This window comes from Nilaparvata lugens, chromosome 3 (genome assembly GCF_014356525.2).
Source record: "Nilaparvata lugens isolate BPH chromosome 3, ASM1435652v1, whole genome shotgun sequence".
NCBI lineage: Eukaryota > Metazoa > Arthropoda > Insecta > Hemiptera > Delphacidae > Nilaparvata > Nilaparvata lugens.
This window is the reverse complement of record NC_052506.1, coordinates 8,142,341-8,162,280: the sequence shown is the minus strand read 5'-3', so window position 1 is coordinate 8,162,280 and position 19,940 is coordinate 8,142,341. Positions and strand designations below refer to the sequence as shown.

The following is a 19,940-nucleotide window of genomic DNA, read 5'->3' as shown; positions in this document are numbered from 1 at the left end:
TCAAGAGACGATCTGGCAACAGAGCAAAGCGAGAAAGAGAGAGCACTATCCGCTTTGTTGAATGACAGACAAGGATAGTAATACCATTGCTAATCAAACACTGCCAAACTTGGACCTCACTCTAGTTGCTACTATTTTTTAAAAATTAATCAAAATATTCAGTTTGTTGAATTTAAACGTTGGTGATGCACCAGGTTTGATGAGCCTTTCATTGCTGTATGGTATCACATATAGATATCTAATTTATGACTGTGTTGATCGAGTAACACTAGAAACGTTCAGTAGATAAATTATTATCTATTTGATAAATTTATACTAGTAGTTCTGTGAACAGTAGAGCTCACTCAGTATTCTCATCCACAACCATTACCTGATTGAAAATAGACCTTATGGAAATACAGCAATAGACTGGCTTCTCCACACATCTGTGTAATCACTTGTCAGCTGATTTATGATGAATAATTCTATAGTCTGATTTTTACTCTAATATTGGCGTATGAAGGAGGCTCCTTTTTCCTTTTATATTATCCTTGAAATGCAAAACTTCCAAAAACCTTGTATATACGTCGACGCGCAATTTAAAAAGGAACATACCTGTCAAATTTCATGAGAATCTATCACCGCGTTTCGCCGTAAATGCGCAACATATAAACATTTGAACATTAAGAGTAAAAAAAACTCGATATTATTATTATTTTTACTTTTTAACATTAAGAGAAATGCCAAACCGTCGACTTGAATCTTAGACCTCACTTCGCTCGGTCAACTATTTCTCCTAGCTTGAACATGCTTATAATTTTAAATAGTGTTGAATTGGTTCTGAAACCAGTGTATTGAGTGTTAGGCATGTTTCATGTCGCCTATCGTCAGGCACTGGATGTTTTTATTGAAATAGAAACATAAGTTGTCTCTTCTTCTAAGATAGTTTTATTTGTCCAAAAAGTATGGGATCATGAAAAGTTTTAAATAGAATCATATTTTGTTTTTATATTTTAATTTTTTTCAAATATCGTCACTGTTATTCAGAGAGGAGCTAATGAACCACTCTCCACTGGGATACACTTTCTGAACAAATTTGGGACACTGAGGGGGGTTTTTAGAGGGGTGAAATTACTATAAATACAGGGTACAATAAATACAATAACAGGGTACAATAAATACAATAACAGGGTACAATAAATACAGCCTTCCAGGGATTTAGGTATGAATAATAACATAATTCATTTTGTTTTCAAGCGCAATCTTGATATTTTTGTCTATAATTTAAAATAACTTGTCTAATTTAGTTAGCCCCGGGTTGAAATAATTTTCAGGTTGAAAAAATTCCACAATTATCCCCAACGTCATACCATGCTTCAAAAGCAAATTTTGAAATATTAAATGATAATATTGTAAATCACATTATTTCAAAAAGAAATGAAAAGTTCAGAAATTAGTTATTTCAAAAAGAGAAACTCAAGAAATTACCAAAGTCACCAATAATAATAATGATAATATCGAGTGACCTGGCTGGCTCAGGTCTGGTGTCAGAGTTTTCAGGTCGCAACTGATCAATTTCAGGGCCTCTGACATGACCAATGAATATTATAGAGATAGTGTGATAATAATCCACTCAGAAATCAAATTTGAGTTAACTTTTCCATAATTTGGATCTCTGATGAAGGTTTTAGATCTCTAATATTTTTGTCTCTGGATCCTTCTAGAACTGTTCAAGTCCAGTTTGTCCATAACTTGTTTATCTTTAAAAACAGATGGCTGTCGTAGAGAAAGACGACTCTCTTAAAGAATCGCATTGAAGATTTAGTTCCAATTGCAATGCAGTGTAGGTTGTGGCACATAGGTCGGAACCTAGCTAGCCTTGGACTCTTCCCACGCACCCATTTAACCTTAAAAAGTTTTCACTGTTCTTCAATTAATATTTCAAGAGCATCGAATACTAGAGATTGGATTTTCTGTTTCTCAAACCGTACTGCATATCTGATTTGTAAGAAAACTGAGATAATTGAAATTTCAAATTTTATTCAAACTCATCATCTGACTAAATGTAGGCGCACACAGATCGTCATCGGACGGACGGCACGCATCGGACGGATCGGATGTTTAGATTTGATCCATTGTTTTCAATCGGAGTGCGCATACCTATCCGCATCGTATAGGTATGCGCACTCCAATTGAAAACTCAAATCTAATCATCCGATCAGTCCGATGCGTGCCGTCCGTCCGATGACGATCTGTGTGCGCCTACCTTTAAGCTGTGTTTACACCAAAGTTATTAACAAAATGTTTATTTCTTTGTCCTTATAAATTCTATTAGATTGAATGAAACTTGACAAACACATAATTATGTTCATCATGTGTATGATAAGTTATGCTCAATCTAATAGAATCTACAAGAACGGAGAAATAAACATTTTGTTACTAACTTTGGTGTAAACGCAGCTTTATTCTACACCTTTTAACCGCTGTTTTCAGCTTTCGAATCCATTGAGAATTCAACAACAGAATAAATTACAGCACCCATTTAACCTTGAAAAATTTTCAATGTTCTTCAATTAAAATTTCAAGAGCATCGAATACTAGGGATTGGATTTTATGTTTCTTACACCGTACTGCATATTTGATTTATACAAAAATGAAGATAATTAACATTTTAAATATTCTTCAAACTCATCATTTGACTAAAGCTGCGTTTACACAAAAGTTATTAAGAAAATGTTTATTCATCTTCCTTATAGATTCTATTAGATTGAACGGAACTTGACAAACACATAATTATGTTCATCATGTGTATGATAAGTTCTGTTCAATCTAATAGAATCTATAAGGACGGAGGAATAAACATTTTGTTAATACCTTTGGTGTAAACGCAGCTTTATTCTACACCTTTTAACCGCTGCTTTCAGCTTTTGAATCCATTGAGAATTCAACAACAGAATAAATTACTGTAATTAGTTCTTGGGACTGATATTCCTATTACTATCCACTGAAAAGGAACCATGAAATTTTAAAAATACTTATTCTTATTCTTGAAAGACGCCAATTTTTCAAGTTTTCATGAAGGTAGATAGTGGAATTCACACCTACAATATATCACTGTAGTCTTTCTGGAGAATTCATCTACATGTTCACAATTCTGAGCAACATAGTTTCGAAATTATGAATTTTTCAAACTCCTAGGCCCGGTTGCACAAAAGCCGGTTAAATTTTAATCGTCATTAATTCCTCGAGAACCAATCTCGAGGAATCCGACACGAACAATTTCGATCAAATGCAATCTAAGATGGCGGCTAAAATGGCGAAAATGTTGTCAAAAACAGGGCTTTTCGCGATTTTCTCGAAAACGGCTCCAACGATTTTGATCAAATTCATACCTGAAATAGTCATTCATAAGCTCTATCAACTGCAACAAGTCCTATATCTATAAAAATTTCAGGAGCTCCGCCCCATCTATGCAAATTTTGATTTTAGATTCTCAAATATCAGGCTTCAGATACAATTTAAACAAAAAATGTCGAGTGGAAAAGATTGACCATGAGAATCTCTACAATTAATGTCTAGTAACATTTTCACCTAGAATTAAAAATAATTTCGAAATTCGAGAAAGTGTGATTATCCAATTATATTGCAAACTGTTGGCAACTGTTGATTCTATTAAATGATTCACTATGAAGAGATAGGGGACCTCGTGTGTCTCCATCGTTATTGCCCTGTCACCAGCTGGCTCAAATCTTTGAATAGTAGACTTGAGATGCGCGGGAACACTAGAGTCAGGTGATTAATTTTCATAACGGCAAGGAAAGTTGTGTGAGAGCGCCACACCAGATTTTTTATAATAAAATTAGTAAAAATGTATAATACAAAATTATGAAATTAAAGAAGATTGTGAATACTGTTGCAGTGTCAGTCTTGTCGGTTACTTTTATGATAATAATTTTCTCTGATTATAATGAACAATTGCACTTTTCGATTGTGGCCTGCTTTTGATTTAGTCGAAATAATAGCAGTTGAGGACAGGACAGGACACCGTCTATCGAGTATCGAGAACATTGGAAGTGACACGGCTGTCCAATAAAGGAGGCAGTGTGCCCTACTTATCCAAATTTTCGGTGACCGTGATATACTGAAGTGTGCTGTACTGCTAGACCCAGTTGTTGTTATGTAGCTATTGCCTTCGCCTTCGCCTATGCCTTGCCTCTTCATTCAACTAGAGCCCATGACAGTGTCGTCCTACTCTCTTTTTCTTCTTCTTCTTCTTCTTCTTCTTCTTCTTCTTTTCTTCTTCTTCTTCTTCTTCTTTTCCTTCTTCTTCTTCTTCTTCTTCTTCTTCTTCTTCTTCTTCTTCTTCTCCTTCTCCATCTCCTCCTCTTCCTCCTCCTCCTCCTCCTCCTCCTCCTCCTCCTCATCCTCCTCACCCTCCTCACCCTCCTCCAACTCTTCCTCCTCCTTCTCCTCATTCTCCTCCTCATCCTCCTCTTCTTCTTCTTCTTTTGTCTTTTTTTCTTCACATGTCTTCTCAGGCTTTTTCTTCTCACATTTCTCTCTTTTCCTGTATCCTGTTTTTTTTTACTTCTTATTCCTCTTCTCCTTCTTTTCTTCTTTTCCATCTTCTTATTTTGTCTTTTGAATTTTTCTTCTCCACATGTCTTCTTCTCCTGTTTTTTCTTGTCACATTTGTATCTTCTCCTTCTTATTCTCTTTCTCCTTCTGTCATTTTTCTTCTACACCCGTCTTCTTCTCGTGATTTTTCTTCTTCTTCTTTTCTTCTTCTTCTTCTTCTTCTTTTCTTCCTCTTCTTCTTCCTCTTCTCCTTCTTATGCTCCTTCTGTCTTTTTTTCTTATTCACCCGTCTTCTTCTCGTGATTTTTCTTCTTCACATGTTTCTTCTCCTGTTTTTTTCTTCTCACATTTCTTCCTTCTCCTGTCTTCTGTTTTTCTTTTTTTTTCTTCTTCCTCTTCTACCTCTTCCTCTTCTACTTCTTATTCTCTTTCTCCTACTGACTTTTTTCTTCTACACCCGTCTTCTTCTCGTGCTTTTTCTTCTCACATTTCTCTCTTTTCCTGTATCCTGTTTTTTTTTACTTCTTATTCCTCTTCTCCTTCTTTTCTTCTTTTCCATCTTCTTATTTTGTCTTTTGAATTTTTCTTCTCCACATGTCTTCTTCTCCTGTTTTTTCTTGTCACATTTGTATCTTCTCCTTCTTATTCTCTTTCTCCTTCTGTCATTTTTCTTCTACACCCGTCTTCTTCTCGTGTTTTTTCTTCTCACATTTCTCTCTTCTCCTGTCTTCTGTTTTTCTTCTTCTTCTTCTTCCTCTTCACCTTCTTATGCTCCTTCTGTCTTTTTTTCTTATTCACCCGTCTTCTTCTCGTGATTTTTCTTCTCCTGTTTTTTTCTTCTCACATTTCTTCCTTCTCCTGTCTTCTGTTTTTCTTTTTTTTCTTCTTCCTCTTCTACCTCTTCCTCTTCTACTTCTTATTCTCTTTCTCCTACTGACTTTTTTCTTCTACACCCGTCTTCTTCTCGTGTTTTTTCTTCTCACATTTCTCTCTTCTCCTGTCTTCTGTTTTTCTTCTCACATTTCTCTCTTCTCCTTTTCTTTCTTCTCACATTTCTCTCTTTTCCTGTTTTTTCTTCTCACATTTCTCTCTTCTCCTGTCTTTTGTTTTTCTTCTTCTTCCTCTTCTCCTTCTTCTCTTCTTATTCTTCTTCTTTTCCTTCTTCCTCTTCTTCCTCTTCTCCTTATTTTCTTCTTTTCCTTCTTCTTCTTCTTTTTTCTTTCGAATTTTTCTTCTCCACATGTCTTCTTCTCCTGTTTTTTCTTCTTCACACATTTCTCTCTTCTCCTGTCTTTTGTTTTTCTTCTTCTTCTTCCTCTTCTCCTTCTCCTTCTGTCTTTTTTTCTTCTTCACCCGTCTTCTTCTCCTTACATTTCTCTCTTCTCCTTTTCTTTCTTCTCACATTTCTCTCTTTTCCTGTTTTTTCTTCTCACATTACTCTCTTCTCCTGTCTTCTGTTTTTCTTCTTCTTCTTCTTCTTCTTCTTCTTCTTCTTCTTCTTCTCCTCCTTCTGTTCCTCTTCTTCTTCTTCTTCTTCTTTTCCTCTTTTTCCTCCTCTTCTCCTTTTCCTTCTTCTTCTCCTTCTCATATTACTTATTATTATATTTAAGAGATTATTTCCTTATGTTGTGATGTGTATGCATCAGAATTGTATAGGAGGGTTAAGTGGGAAAGAGGGCCGGCTGCGCCCTAACTTCGCCTTCCAGGTTAAAATATAGGCAGCCTATCTATCTATCTATATCTCATTTTCCTTCTCCTTCTGTCTTTTTTTCTTTTCACCCGTCTTCTCCTGTTTTTTTCTTCTCACATCTCTGTCTTCTCCTGTCTTCTGTCTTTCTTCTTCTTCCTCCATTTCTTTTTTCCATTCTCTCCATAAGGCGCATCCAATTTCAAACGTCACATGCTCTCCTACGTCAGCTTTCTAGGGTCACCCTGCCGGGTTCGTCTATTTTGTCCTCCGCCCCGACAACGCTTTTGTCTACAAGTTCACCCTCGTGAAATTCAATATTCTTTCAACAGACGAGAGTTTCTGTCTGCTTTTCACAACGTTTACTCACACAGAAAACCTTCAGCCCTTCCCTTACATAAATGTGGACTAAAATACTGAAAATGTACTCATCTATGTCTAGGAATTTAATAATGTGGTTATTTAAGAGCTCAGGTTATTAGATTTGTTTCCTCATTGAAATGAAGGGTAGTATTTTACAGTATTTGAAGATTTGACAATCAGTGAGGTCGTACTCCCAAATTTCACCATCAATTTTGACAATTTTTTATGAACAAAAGAACATTCCAATTCTAATGAGATACATTGGATGATAATAAGGATTGAATAACATAGGGCTACTGTGTACCTAATAAAAGAGTAAAGCAAATCTTTTTTGAAATCTTCCTTTATTTTCTATACTATAATAATTTACTAATTAAAAGATTCCGAGAACGAACATAATAAATAACTTACTACAACTAAATCAATCGCACTAAAAACTTGAAATTTTTCATTGCGTCAAAAACTTAACCCACAAACAAGCAAGGAAATTGATCGAACCAGTCTTTTGACCGTGTTCAAATAATTTGATCGCCCGTTTGGCGGCAGTCAAACTTAACCATTGGTTTGACCGTGGTTTAACGTAACTGGTGTTGATGGAACGAATTATTTCTGATTTGATCAACTGATAGACTTTAACCATGTTCAAATGCCTTGACCAAGGTTGTTGAAACGGTGCATGAGAGAATCAAGTGAATAACAGTCTTTAAAATTTTATATGCATAGAGGTAAGGAGAATAGAAATCCAACCTCTCAGCTTGTATTAAGCTCCAATAACTCACCTCTCTATTATTGGCCTACTCTAAGCGTGTCTACTGATAAGCATACAATGTGGAATTAATTGAACGGGGCACTGAATTTCGTAGTAGGTATGGCATTCACCTCTTTTATCTCTCAGACGGGTCATTTACATAAGTTGTCAACAAGACAATAGGCACCTATAAAAATTGAATTTATAAAATAAACCTATTTTCTAGTTGAATGTCAGAGAATAATAAACACTTAAAATGTCACAATTGCTTATTCTCTATTTCTCACGTTGATATTTTTTTTCCATTGGCAATGAACCTTCATGTCGAGATCATTAAATTTTTTTTCTAATTAATAAATGTATCTGACACGTATCTGACACTTTGACAATTTCTTAGTCTTTTTCATTCTATCGTTAAAATTTAGTATACATCAACTGTTGTGTTAGACATAAAACTGGAGCTGTTGACTAAAAAAAATCTTAAAAAATCGCATTGTAACTTTTCAATTCTGGCAGGTTATATTAAGATTTATGTCAGTTCTAAGAAAAAACTCACTTATCGTATCATAAAATTTAGAAATGTATTACCAAATGTAATAAATTTTCTTTTATTGTATTATTTTCAATTCAGCTCTATCAAATATCAAACGAAAGGCTAACAGCATTATTAATTATACACAATTTGTCTTTATCTGCTGTTGGTTATAAATTAATAATAAAGATTATTTTAATTTATTTTGTTATAAACACATCTATCTTGAATTGCAAGACTTGAAATTGTTACAACATTCATTAAAATAATAGATAAATAGATATATTTATAATAAAGAATACAAAATAATAAAGATTATTTTGTTATAAACATCCATCTTGAATTGCAAGACTTGAAATTGTTGCAACATTCATTGAAATAATAGATAGATGGATATATTTATTGATAATTGTTACAAGGCTGTTGCCTATGGTAACATTTAAAAAAAATGACAGTAAAATTTAATCAAACTTAAGAGATAAATAATTATTTAACAGTTCTGCATCAGTATCAATCAATTACAAATGCAGTATCAAAGAAAATAATATAGTATATATTAAGCTATCAACATTATACTAGATCACATTAGCAATACTGGAGGAAAGAAAATATGTTATTTGCATCCATGTGGAATGAAACTTATCATGAAAGTTTACCATGAAATGTTAAACTTGATAATACAATACAATAGAGGGTAGATGAAATAATGAGAAACTTGTTACTAAAATTTTGGTTGTTACACCATGTCAAATTTCTAGAAAACTGCATTTCTCAGAGATTTGCTCTAGTGATTCGCTTAGGTCCACATTATAATAACAGTGTTTGATTAGCAATGGTATTGCTCACCTTGTCTTTCATTCAACATAGAGCATAGCGCTATCCCTTTCTTGCTATTGCCAGATCGTCTTTTAACAATGTAGATTTTATAATTAATTAACAAAATATTTAATCTTTAATTATGTAATTTCGTTATGAAATTATTGGAAAATATAATTTATTGCTTAATAAAAGATAATTGATTATTTTAAACGAGAATGAACAGTTAATATTACATTAATAAACCTGCATCAGCTACCGCCTATAGAAGGCATTGACAAGACAGAGGTTCGGCAACGTTTCTCTGCTATCTTTCTCCACTGCCATTATAACGTGGACCTCACTATAGTGTTGAATCTCAGAACTAGTGATTTACTTGAGGTGTAACAAACAAATCTAGGTTCTCTATATTTTAATAAATAAGTGGCTATGACAATTTTAAATCTTTTCATTTTAAGAATAGACTTTTCTATTATAAAACTTTGTAATATTTCTTATTGAAAATTATCATTTCATTTAGTACCGGTTGCACTAAAGCCGGTTAAATTTTAATCGTGATAAATTTCACGAGAACCAATCAGAGAAGCCTGATTTTCTTAAAAGCCTTCCCTAATTGGTTTTTATTTTTATTTATTCATTTATTCACAATGCAAATGACATTAATTTAATAACATTGAAAGATAAAATAATAAGGTAGTCTTTGTGCTATTTTTCTTCCAAATTTATTTATAGGTGACAAAGTCCAAGATAAGGTTATAATTCCACTTGTAAAATGTTAGTCCGAAATAAACAACAAAGCTATTAATTTTGAATTTAGATGGCTTAAATTGATAAATTAATTAGAAATATTCCACTCAATTATCACTTGTAACGAGTAATATTGAGTTATTTAAGAAAATTTGTAACTATTCAAAAAACACAAACTCGTAAACACTAAAGCTCAGCTGAATTTTTTAGAATTTTTTGGTTCACGTTTAAAATTTGACCGACTTTTGTGCAACCGGGCCTCAGTCTATTGAGTTGTTAGTTGTGGTTCAGTGGTATTTTAAAATTCTCTTCTTATAGAATGTAGATTTTGTCCTTATTGTTCTTCATACATAGTGATTTCACGATAGATTTTAAGTGCTAATTAGTAGCTTAGTTGTAGTGATTATAATTGTTTATGTTTTTAGTTATTTAGAACCACATAAGTGCACAGTAAATTGTTATTCAATGAAAACAATTAGCTCAAATAGTTTTCCTGTCGATGGGAAAGTGTTGATGGATATTTCGAACTGTAGTGATAGTGATAGTTTTCCAACAAGAACTGTTCTAAATGATGTGTGGGGAAGCTATCGTATTTCTTCCTGAGAAAGTAGTCAATGTTTGGTCGGACTTGCTACAGCATTGGCAAGAATTCTGTCCTATTAGGTTTGTAATCTATAGTTCTAGTCACCATTCATATTTACTAGCTAGTAGTGAAATTTACTATCAGTCTAACTTGATGCATTCTTGTTCATTGATTAATCCTTGAATCTTAAACCTCTAATAGAAAATGGGTTTTCTCTGAGAGAAATATCAAAATTAAAAACAACTCTTCAAAAACTGTAGAAATTCGAATGAAGAATTGACTTTTGAATAGACTTGTAACAATTCAAGTATAGAATTGATTGTTGAATGAAGACATAATAGGGCCGGTTTCCGAGCTCGGGATTTAGCTAAGTTCTAGACTTTTAAACAGCTGGAGTCAGAAAATTAGCTTTCCAAAACGGGGCGTAGTCGCAGTTTTCATAACAGTAGTTGCAGTTTTTATTTTCTCATTTCTATAATTGGAAACGTTTTTCCTTGACGAAATTAAATATTTCTAAATAATTAAAAATAGCTGTAAATTTACACTATTTTCTCTTTATTTTATTCTGTGTTTAATTTTCTAGTTTTTTGAAATTTCATTCAAACGTGACTTTGACAATGACTACGACTACGCCCCGTTTCGGAAAGCCAATTTTCTGACTTCAGCTGTTTAAAGTCTAGAACTTAGCTAAATCCCGTGCTCTGAAACCGGCCATTAGATATTACCAATAAATAAATAAATAATATTCAGTGTGGTTGTTTGTAAAATTGTCTCCAACTGGAATAATATATTCAATTAATGATGCAAAGCCGCAGTTCAATCATATTTTGTCAACATATTGTAACAATTTGATTTTGAAACATTTGGACTGTATAAAAAATTGGAATAGTGATTGGGGTTGAAACTGTTCTGATTTTTCTTCAGTATAGTAACTGTACACACGGTATATAGAAGAAGACGGTAGGTGTCACGCGCATGTTTGTGCTAAATTTCCGGTGTAGCTTACGTCATTTTATATCTAATCATCTGTTTCTAACAAATAAGTTTCATAAATTGCCAATAGGTGTTAAAAACCTCGGTTGGTGGCGATGACGCAATTTAGCTGGCTGGCCACTGCGCACACATTTCGTGACCCCTACCGTTTTCATCTAAATACTGTGACTGTACACACTAAAATAAGTAAATTTATTTATATTTTTATAATGAAGCTTCACCTTCATTTATTTACTCCAAGTATTTGTAAATAAGGCTATTTAATTTTTCCCCTACAATTATGAAATAGGCTTCATTTTGAGAAACATCTGAAGCTCTACCCCCTATATTTTTGTTACCCTTCAAATGCTCATGCAAGAATGTTCTCGATTCTATGATATTAAACGTTTTTAGTCACTATGATGTTCTATTATAACGAACATTCTTAGTCACTATGCCGTTTTGTAGATATGGGACTATCAAGGATGAGATTTTAACAATAATTATTTAGTAATTCCGGATATTATTTGTCAATTCAAATTAAAATTCACTAAAATACTTTATAATCACAAATTGTAGTGATATTGATATTATTCACAATTTAATTCAGTGGCTACTACATAGATTATTGATAGAATGCATTAATTTAGTTGAATATTGTAAATTAAGACTTAGGATCAACACACACTTACGCGACTCAGGTCGAGAAGAGACTCGACTCTGGTCGAGAGCATGTGTTTTCAAATGGTGACGTCGCGGAGACTAGAATCGACTGGTCTGAGTGTCACCATTTGGAAACACTTGCTCTCGAATGGAGTCGAGTCTCTTCTCCACCTGAGTCGCGTAAGTGTGAGCACTTGGCGACTCAGGTCGAGAAGAGACTTGTGTTCAGTCGAGAGCATGTGTTTTCAAATGGTGACGTCGCGGAGACTAGAATCAACTGGTCTGAGTGTTACCATTTGGAAACACATGCTCTCGACTAGTCGAGTCTGTTCTCGACCTGAGTCGCGTAAGTGTGAGCACTTGGCGACTCAGGTCGAGAAGAGACTCGACTCTAGTCGAGCGAGAGCATGTGTTTTCAATTGGTGACGTCGCGAAGACTAGAATCGACTGATCTGAGTGTCACCATTTGAAAACACATACTCTCGACTAGAGTCGAGTCTCTTCTCGACCTGAGTCGCGTGTGAGTTGAGCCTTATAGTTAAAATTAGAGAAATAGTCATAGAAATGCATGTTAACTGTATTCTACCCTTCAGTGAATAGTTTCTTTCTCTCACTAAGAGTACACTTTTTAAACTGATAGATCTGTAGCCTAACGCATGTTTCAAATGCAGTCCTCAATTTTAACATCAATCTAGATCACAAATCACTGCTTCCAAAATTATTTTCAGTATTTATTCCTTCTATCAATATACCACTTGTTTATTTTATACCATCAATACATATTATTATAATAAGAATCTCAGAACAATCAGTTACAAAAAATGAAGAAATATTATCAGGTTGATTAAGAAAACAGAATTATTGTTATTGATTGTTTTATTGTATGTAATTGATTATTTTTATATATCCCTCAAATAGCTTACAGCTAGAGGGATACTATCGCACTGTTTTAATAATCAAATTAGTTATTTCTGCAACTAGTGCGCAAAGTGACAGTTTGCTGCACCGAAAGAAAAGTTTACGCCCGAGCCGTAGGCGAGGGAGGAATGGCTTCTTGAGTGCAGCAGAGGAACTTTGCGCACATATTTCACATTAAATTTTTCCTACAGTTACCATTGAATATGAAAAGTGGGTAAAATGATGGCTGAAATCCATCAAATGTTTGTGTGTGTGATGCTGTTATTAATAACAACCTTAATTCATTACAACACATTCAAAATACACGCCAACAGCTGGTTGGCTGAACTGAGCTGCAAAATGGCTGCAAGATAGCTGAACACAAGATGGCTGAACCGACAAGCGCGCGACCTAGCGGGAAGAATCGTACCTAAGTTTGTTTCATCCAGCTAAAAACTACAGAAACAGGATTCAGAAATTTAGACATTTGCTCAAATTACCGAGAAAAATGCTCAAAGTAAACTTAAAAATATTTATAAAAATAACATAGACAACAGATATTTATTTATTGTAGTATTCTTATGTTTTTTTATTCATATGGATATCGAACGGTAATCATTTAACCTCAAAATTCGAATTTTATAATGTATATTTGCTACTTTTCTCATTGCTTGCAGTTGAAATAATAATTATAAATAGAAAAGAACTATTATTTATTATTAAATGATGAGAATTCGTAAACGATGATTATTTAATTATGATTTAGATGAACATTATTCTTGTTTTGGATTTCTAGAATGGGATTTTATCATAAATGTAGGGTAGCCATTGAAATGATTCTTATCTAAATCTAACCTCAGTCATTGTTACCAACTTAATTTTTGTTTTCGTGCACTAATCCTCCATATAACCCACCAACTATTTTGTGTTGCCATGTTGCAAATCTGGAGTGCAGGAAAAATTTTTCCCGCACTAGAGCGGAAAAGTGATTCTTTGCGTTCTGTAATGAGTGCAGGAATGGCCACTTTTCAAGGTAACTGTAGGAAAAAATAATTACAGTTTATGACTATCTGATTGATACATTATCATTTTGATAATGTACTTATTGTATCAATCAATAAAAATAAAGATAATGATGTGTTTGTCCAATAATTTTCAGTACAGGTTACGAAATTCATATTATTATTTTCGTTTAATAGTCAAATTGTTCTAACAATTTTTGTCTTGTGTCTTATTTCAGAAAAGCCCGACGAAAAGACAAGGAGCCTTCTTCACTTTGTCCTGATGACCCGAAGTTATATTTGGAAGAAGCAGTGCTAGAAAGAAAACTACCAGATATCGATCTTAGAGTACTTGTTGACCTTCCTCCTGGATTAGATTATAATGAATGGCTCGCCTCACACAGTGAGTACTGTAGTTGCAAATGTTCAGCTTTTATCCTAAAAAAAAATTATTTTTGTTCTGGCACTTCTAGTCTGCTACTTTTTCCATTATTCTCATAACTCTTCATCTTGTAGGCTCTCATTTTCATCAACATTTCAGATAATACGATGACATTAAATTAATGCTGTGCAAAGGCTAAAAAATAAACTTTCTGGTGATATTTTTCAAAGTTTTTCGATTTGTATATCATCAAGCTATCAAAATTAAAAAGTTTTCGCAGGAAAGCATTTTTTTCCGATCATTACTTACCTTACTGAGATATGAGCGCCTAAAGTTTGAATTTTTCTAAAAAAATAAAAATTCTAAAAAGTCATTTTTAGTAAATTGAATAACTTTCTCAAAAATTGATTTTTTCAGAAAATTTTCGTTTTATTAGATCAACAATACCATGAAGAATCTATCCTCTAAATCTCATGGATTTATCTCTTACCGAACTTCAAATGTTTTGAAAATTTTCCCAAAAATTTAAACTTTATGCGCTCATATCTCAGTAAGTAATGATCGGAGAAAATGCTTTCCTGCGAAAACTTTTTCATTTTGATAGCTTGATGATATACAAATCAAAAAACTTGGAAAAATATCACTAGTAGAAAGTTTATTTTTAGCCTTTGCACAGTCTTAATAATATGCTGTACTTCACTTATGCTTTCGTTATTGTTGTTTGTACAGCCGGAAATAATTAAAATAACTTTATTAGCTACCTATTAATTAAACATCAGATGTAAAACAATGAAGAAAATAAATTGTAGAGCTCAGTTATTGTTGTTTTGATGTTGAAATATTGAAAAAAAATAATCACTATTATTAATTCTGTACAGATGAATTTCACAATTTCTCATCCAACAGGAGAACGGACATGAAGAATATTTTTGTCTATTGTCAACCAAGAAAAATTTTATGAAAGTGTCCTGGTTCTCACCATTGAATTACTATTGTACTATAAATTCAGATTGAATATTAGAATTTGTAATATTCGAGGACAACCGTTCACTTTTTGTTCTTCTACATTTTCATTGTTTTTGAAAAGCTGGTCTCAAATGTTATTCATACTATTCATTTATTTATAAACCTATCAAAAGTACAACACCAAATTTGCAAAAATAATTATTCAAATAGGGAAAAATCAGGCAAAATACAAATAAGAATATGAATAATTTTTGACTTTTGAAAAGCTGGTCTCAAATGTTATTCATACTATTCATTTATTTATAAACCTTTCAAAAGTACAACACCAAATTTGCAAAAATAATTATTCAAATAGGGGAGAACTCGGCAAAATACATAATATAAGAATATTAATAATTCTTGAGTTTTGAAAAGCTGGTCTCAATTAATGTTATTCATACTATTCATTTATTTATAAACCTTTCAAAAGTACAACAACAAATTTGCAAAAATAACTATTCAAATAGGGGAAAACCCGGCAAAATACAAATAAGAATGTGAATAATTGTTAACTTTTGAAAAGCTGGTGTCAAATGTTATTCATACTATTCATTTATTTATAAACCTTTCAAAAGTACAACACCAAATTTGCAAAAATAATTATTCAAATAGGGGAGAACACGGCAAAATACAAATAAGAATATGAATAATTGTTGACTTTTGAAAAGCTGGTCTCAAATGTTATTCATACTATTCATTTATTTATAAATCTTTCAAAAGTACAACACCAAATTTGCAAAAATAATTATTCAAATAGGGGAAAACCTGGCAAATCCAAATATGAATAATTGTTGACTAGAAGACTATAATCATGACATAACATGATTTAGGGCATTCTTAATAATAATAGTGCATTCTTCGCACTATTTAATTCAAGATCCTATATTCATATTTTCAACTAAAGTTCACTCGCTTATCATAAAAAATGTATTTATTGAATAGATAAATAATAATACAATGTCCTAACAAAGGAAGGCTAATGTTCATAGTAGCCAAATACAGTATACCAATAATACAGTGTATTATAAAATAAAGTTAGAATTTATGCTAGTCATACTCATATATTATAATTTGTTGAACTTGTTGAAACCTTTTATCATTAATATTGAGGTTCTTGCTATCCTTCTCTATCAGCATCAGGTTGATGATGCCAGGAATAACCTAAGTTTTAGTAATACAATCAAAATTCAGGAGTGAGACAGTTTTGGTTTCGACCTGTTGGTTATCTCCCAATCATCGACTTGATTTTTGCATGTATAAATCATATTAATATTTTCAATTAATTGTAATGAAATCAATCTTGTACAAGAATCAAGTTGAATTAACCTAAATTTTTCAATATCATTGTAATAACTTTTGAACTCTCATTTAAACAAGTAGGCTAATAGTACAGGGTGTTTCAGAGAAACGGGAAATTTTGAAAGTTGAATAATTTCAAGTAAAACAAAACTTCAAATAAAGTTTTTCATATCATTCAATAGTAAAAATAATGCCATTTTAGGATAAATAATACCGTTACATTTATTTTCTGAAGATGACATCTTGCAGGTGTATTCCTTCTCTAAGCAAACATTCTTGTAGTCTCTTCATCACATTGTCGATGCATGGTTTGACGTAACATTACAACTGGAATTTGAAATCGCTTTTCGAATCTTGGCTTTCAATTCTGCAGAATTGTAATGTTTCCAGTTTATTATTGTCTAGAATTATTGTTTCCAGTTGTAATGTTACGTCAAACCATGCATGACAATGTGATGAAGAGACTACAGGAATGTTTGCGTAGAAAAGGAATGAATACACCTGCAAGATGTCACCTTCAGAAAATAAATTTTACGCTATTATTTATTATAAAATGGCATTATTTTTACTATTGAATGATATGAAAAACTTTATTTAAAGATTTGTTTTACTTAAAATTATTCAACTTTCAAAATTTCCCGTTTCTCTGAAACACCCTGTGCAAATGATTTTTGCTAAATGAAAACCATCTTATATATTATTATGAAACCTTCTATAATGTACTAGACTTTCATAGTACTTCTTGTGAATTTATGTTTCAACTAGATCTTTGTTTATTCTCAACTATGCTCATGTAGCATTTGACGACAAAAAATGGACTATATCGACTTCACTCAATTTTATTGTACACCATAATATGTTGTATAAATATTATATACATAATCAATAAGATTTCTTCATGATTTGAAATTTATTGTTGATTTTTTAATGTAGCCTATTTGTTTGACTAGTAGATTTGATGTGATATTATGGTTTCAGCTATCGCGTTTTTCGACCATATCAACCTGGTGTATGGAACAATATCAGAGTTTTGTACCATGTCCGGGTGTCCTGACATGACGGGACCGGGCTTTCGGTAAGTACCATTTACATTCACACCTCAATGAACGAATCTTTATGAAAAAATCTGGTGTGGTGCACTCACACAACTTTCCTTGCCCTTATGATAATTGATCACCTGACGCTAGTGTTCACGCGCATCTCAAGTCTACTACTATTCAAAGATCTAAGCCAGCTGGTGACAGGACAATAACGCTGGAAACACACGAGGTCTGCTATCTCTTCATAGTGAATGATTTAATAGAATCAACAGTTGCCAACAGTTTGCAATTGAAATAATCACATTTTCTCGAATTTCGAGCTTATTTTCAATTTTAGGTGAATGAAAATAGCAGCATGTTGAATAAAACATCTTAGTACCAAGAAAATAAAAAATGAAAGTATGCGTTATTGTTCTATCTATCCTCCATTTATTGTTGTTTGAATTAGATTGATGAGAGAAAAATTGGTTCTTGATTCATTATTCAGAAATTCATAAATTTCAATAATATTTATAAATCAGTTTCTTTACTTGTTATCACTTATCTTATTTAGATTACTGTGGGAAGAGTAGGTTATTGAAAATTGCCTATTGTATTAATCATACTATTTCTGATTTGAAACAGGATATCAAGAATTCAAGATTATTTTTCTATGAATGTTCTCGACTGATATTTACAGAGTCACTTACACAATGGTGAAGTCATCAAATTCACTGTAAATTTACTGTAAATGGTAATGGTAAATGAATCAAATTTACGTGGTAGAGTGGACATTACTGTCCAAACTTCGCCACGTCAACAAATAAAGAAGTCATTCTATTCTATTCTAAATCATCACAAAAGTTCGATACTAAACACATTTATATCCTAAAATATAGATGTAGGCTGAACAATGATTTTCTGAGAAGTAACAGATATAACTGCAAGATGAATGTGGATTTTCTTCTAAACATTTCTAATATTCCGAAAATAATTGAGGTTGAGAATGATTCTAAATATTGAAGTTGATCATATTTTCTGACTGTTAATAAGTCTTTTTGTGCTTTGATTCATAAAACTGTTGATGTGGTTTGCAGGACATACCTTTGGTTTGACGAGAAAGGAAAGAAAACGAGAGTGGCGGCGCCTCAGTACATTGATTATGTCATGACCTTTACTCAGAAGACCATAAGTGATGAAACTATTTTTCCTACTAAATATGGTAAGTAGCGAAGCTATTTAAATGTCAGAATCTCAAATTATACCTTAATTTTTTTCATTTTCAAGGCTGTATGTGGAGTAAGGTGGGCCTTCCACTGGAACCGATTTCGTCCGAACTAGCATCGGCCGAAAACTACCGAACTCGTCTGAACGATCCCCCAACAAAGAAAGCTATAGATGCTCGTCCATTGCAACAGGTTCATACGTCCGTGCACGGCCGTCTCCGGCCGATCAAGTTTTCGATCCGAATTGAATGGGATTTTCCGGCTCTATCCGGCCGAACTAACTAGTCGAGCTGAGACAACATCATCCTAACCTCGAAATTGTTTCACAGTCTTGTCTGTTTTTGTTTTTTGAACTTGTTCTGTTGAAGTTTAATCTATGGACAATGAAAAGTTGATGAGTTTGGTTCAAGAGCATGTTCCATTGTGGGATATGCGAGACAAAATATATCATCGTCGTGATTTCTACATGGATGCAGGTTTGATGCCTAGTGAGATCGGACTCCCAAATTTTTGTCTGGAGTGATCCGTGGTCTAGTGGATAGAGTGCCTGCGTAGCAGCATAGAAATCCCGGGTTCAAACCCTCTCAATGCCAAAAGTTTTTTAACCAGATCACTCCCGTGTTATCGGATGGGCACGTTAAACTGTCGGTCCCGGCTGAAGTATGACAGTCGTAAGGCCCATTGACGGCTTAAATTATATATTCAGGCGGTGGGACCTTCCCGCAAGGGACTCCCCACCAGCAAAAGCCATACGAATTTACTATCGTCGTGATGTTCAAAGGAGTCTGTGAACAATGATTGCTTGATAATGAATTACTAATTCAGTGGATATCTGTTGAAGATAATATTATTGTAATGAATAACTAATTTAGTGGATATTTTGTTTATTCAGTTTTCAAAATCTCAATATGATCATTGTTTATGAAAAATGTTGGTGGCTATGATAGTAGTTGATTCAATAATTGGCAACTAGACTGACGTAAACGGTTCCAATGGACGACCATATTCGGCCCGAATGAACGGCCGGCAGATTCGTCCGATCCAACGGCCGAACGGATCGGTTGAATACGGTTCCAGTGGACGGTTATCCAAAGTTACCGATAAGTTATCGCTTAGATGAGTTGATATTCATGCACTTGCTTATCCCTTGGGAAGGGTGATCAGTTGCAGAGCTGACTTCGCTATATAATGTTTGAATTGAAAATCGCTTCCTAGTGGCTCGGAATCAGGTGGATCCCATCACCACCTATAAATTGGTATGTGGGGCCCACCTAAAACTACAAAATATTCATTCTGAAGTATAAGCATTGATCTCGCAGAGATTCAACAAAGAGAATAGATGAAGAGAGTTGTGCTCTGAATATGCGATAGACAAGACAAACCTGAAGGTAGATTCAGTTCCCGCCCTGCGACTGAGGTGATATCCAGTCAGATGAAATAGAA

The 19,940-nt window shown here is 33.3% G+C and overlaps 1 protein-coding gene across 1 annotated transcript in view; it reads left to right on the top strand.

Moving 5' to 3' along the window:
- Nucleotides 1-19,940, top strand: part of LOC111059560 (MOB kinase activator-like 2) — an 84,554-nt gene that overhangs the window by 47,697 nt on the left and 16,917 nt on the right. The window contains 3 exon segments of the mRNA XM_039425316.1: nucleotides 13,806-13,969; nucleotides 17,231-17,327; nucleotides 18,369-18,493. Of these exon segments, the coding sequence (XP_039281250.1) occupies nucleotides 13,806-13,969; nucleotides 17,231-17,327; nucleotides 18,369-18,493 (386 nt within the window).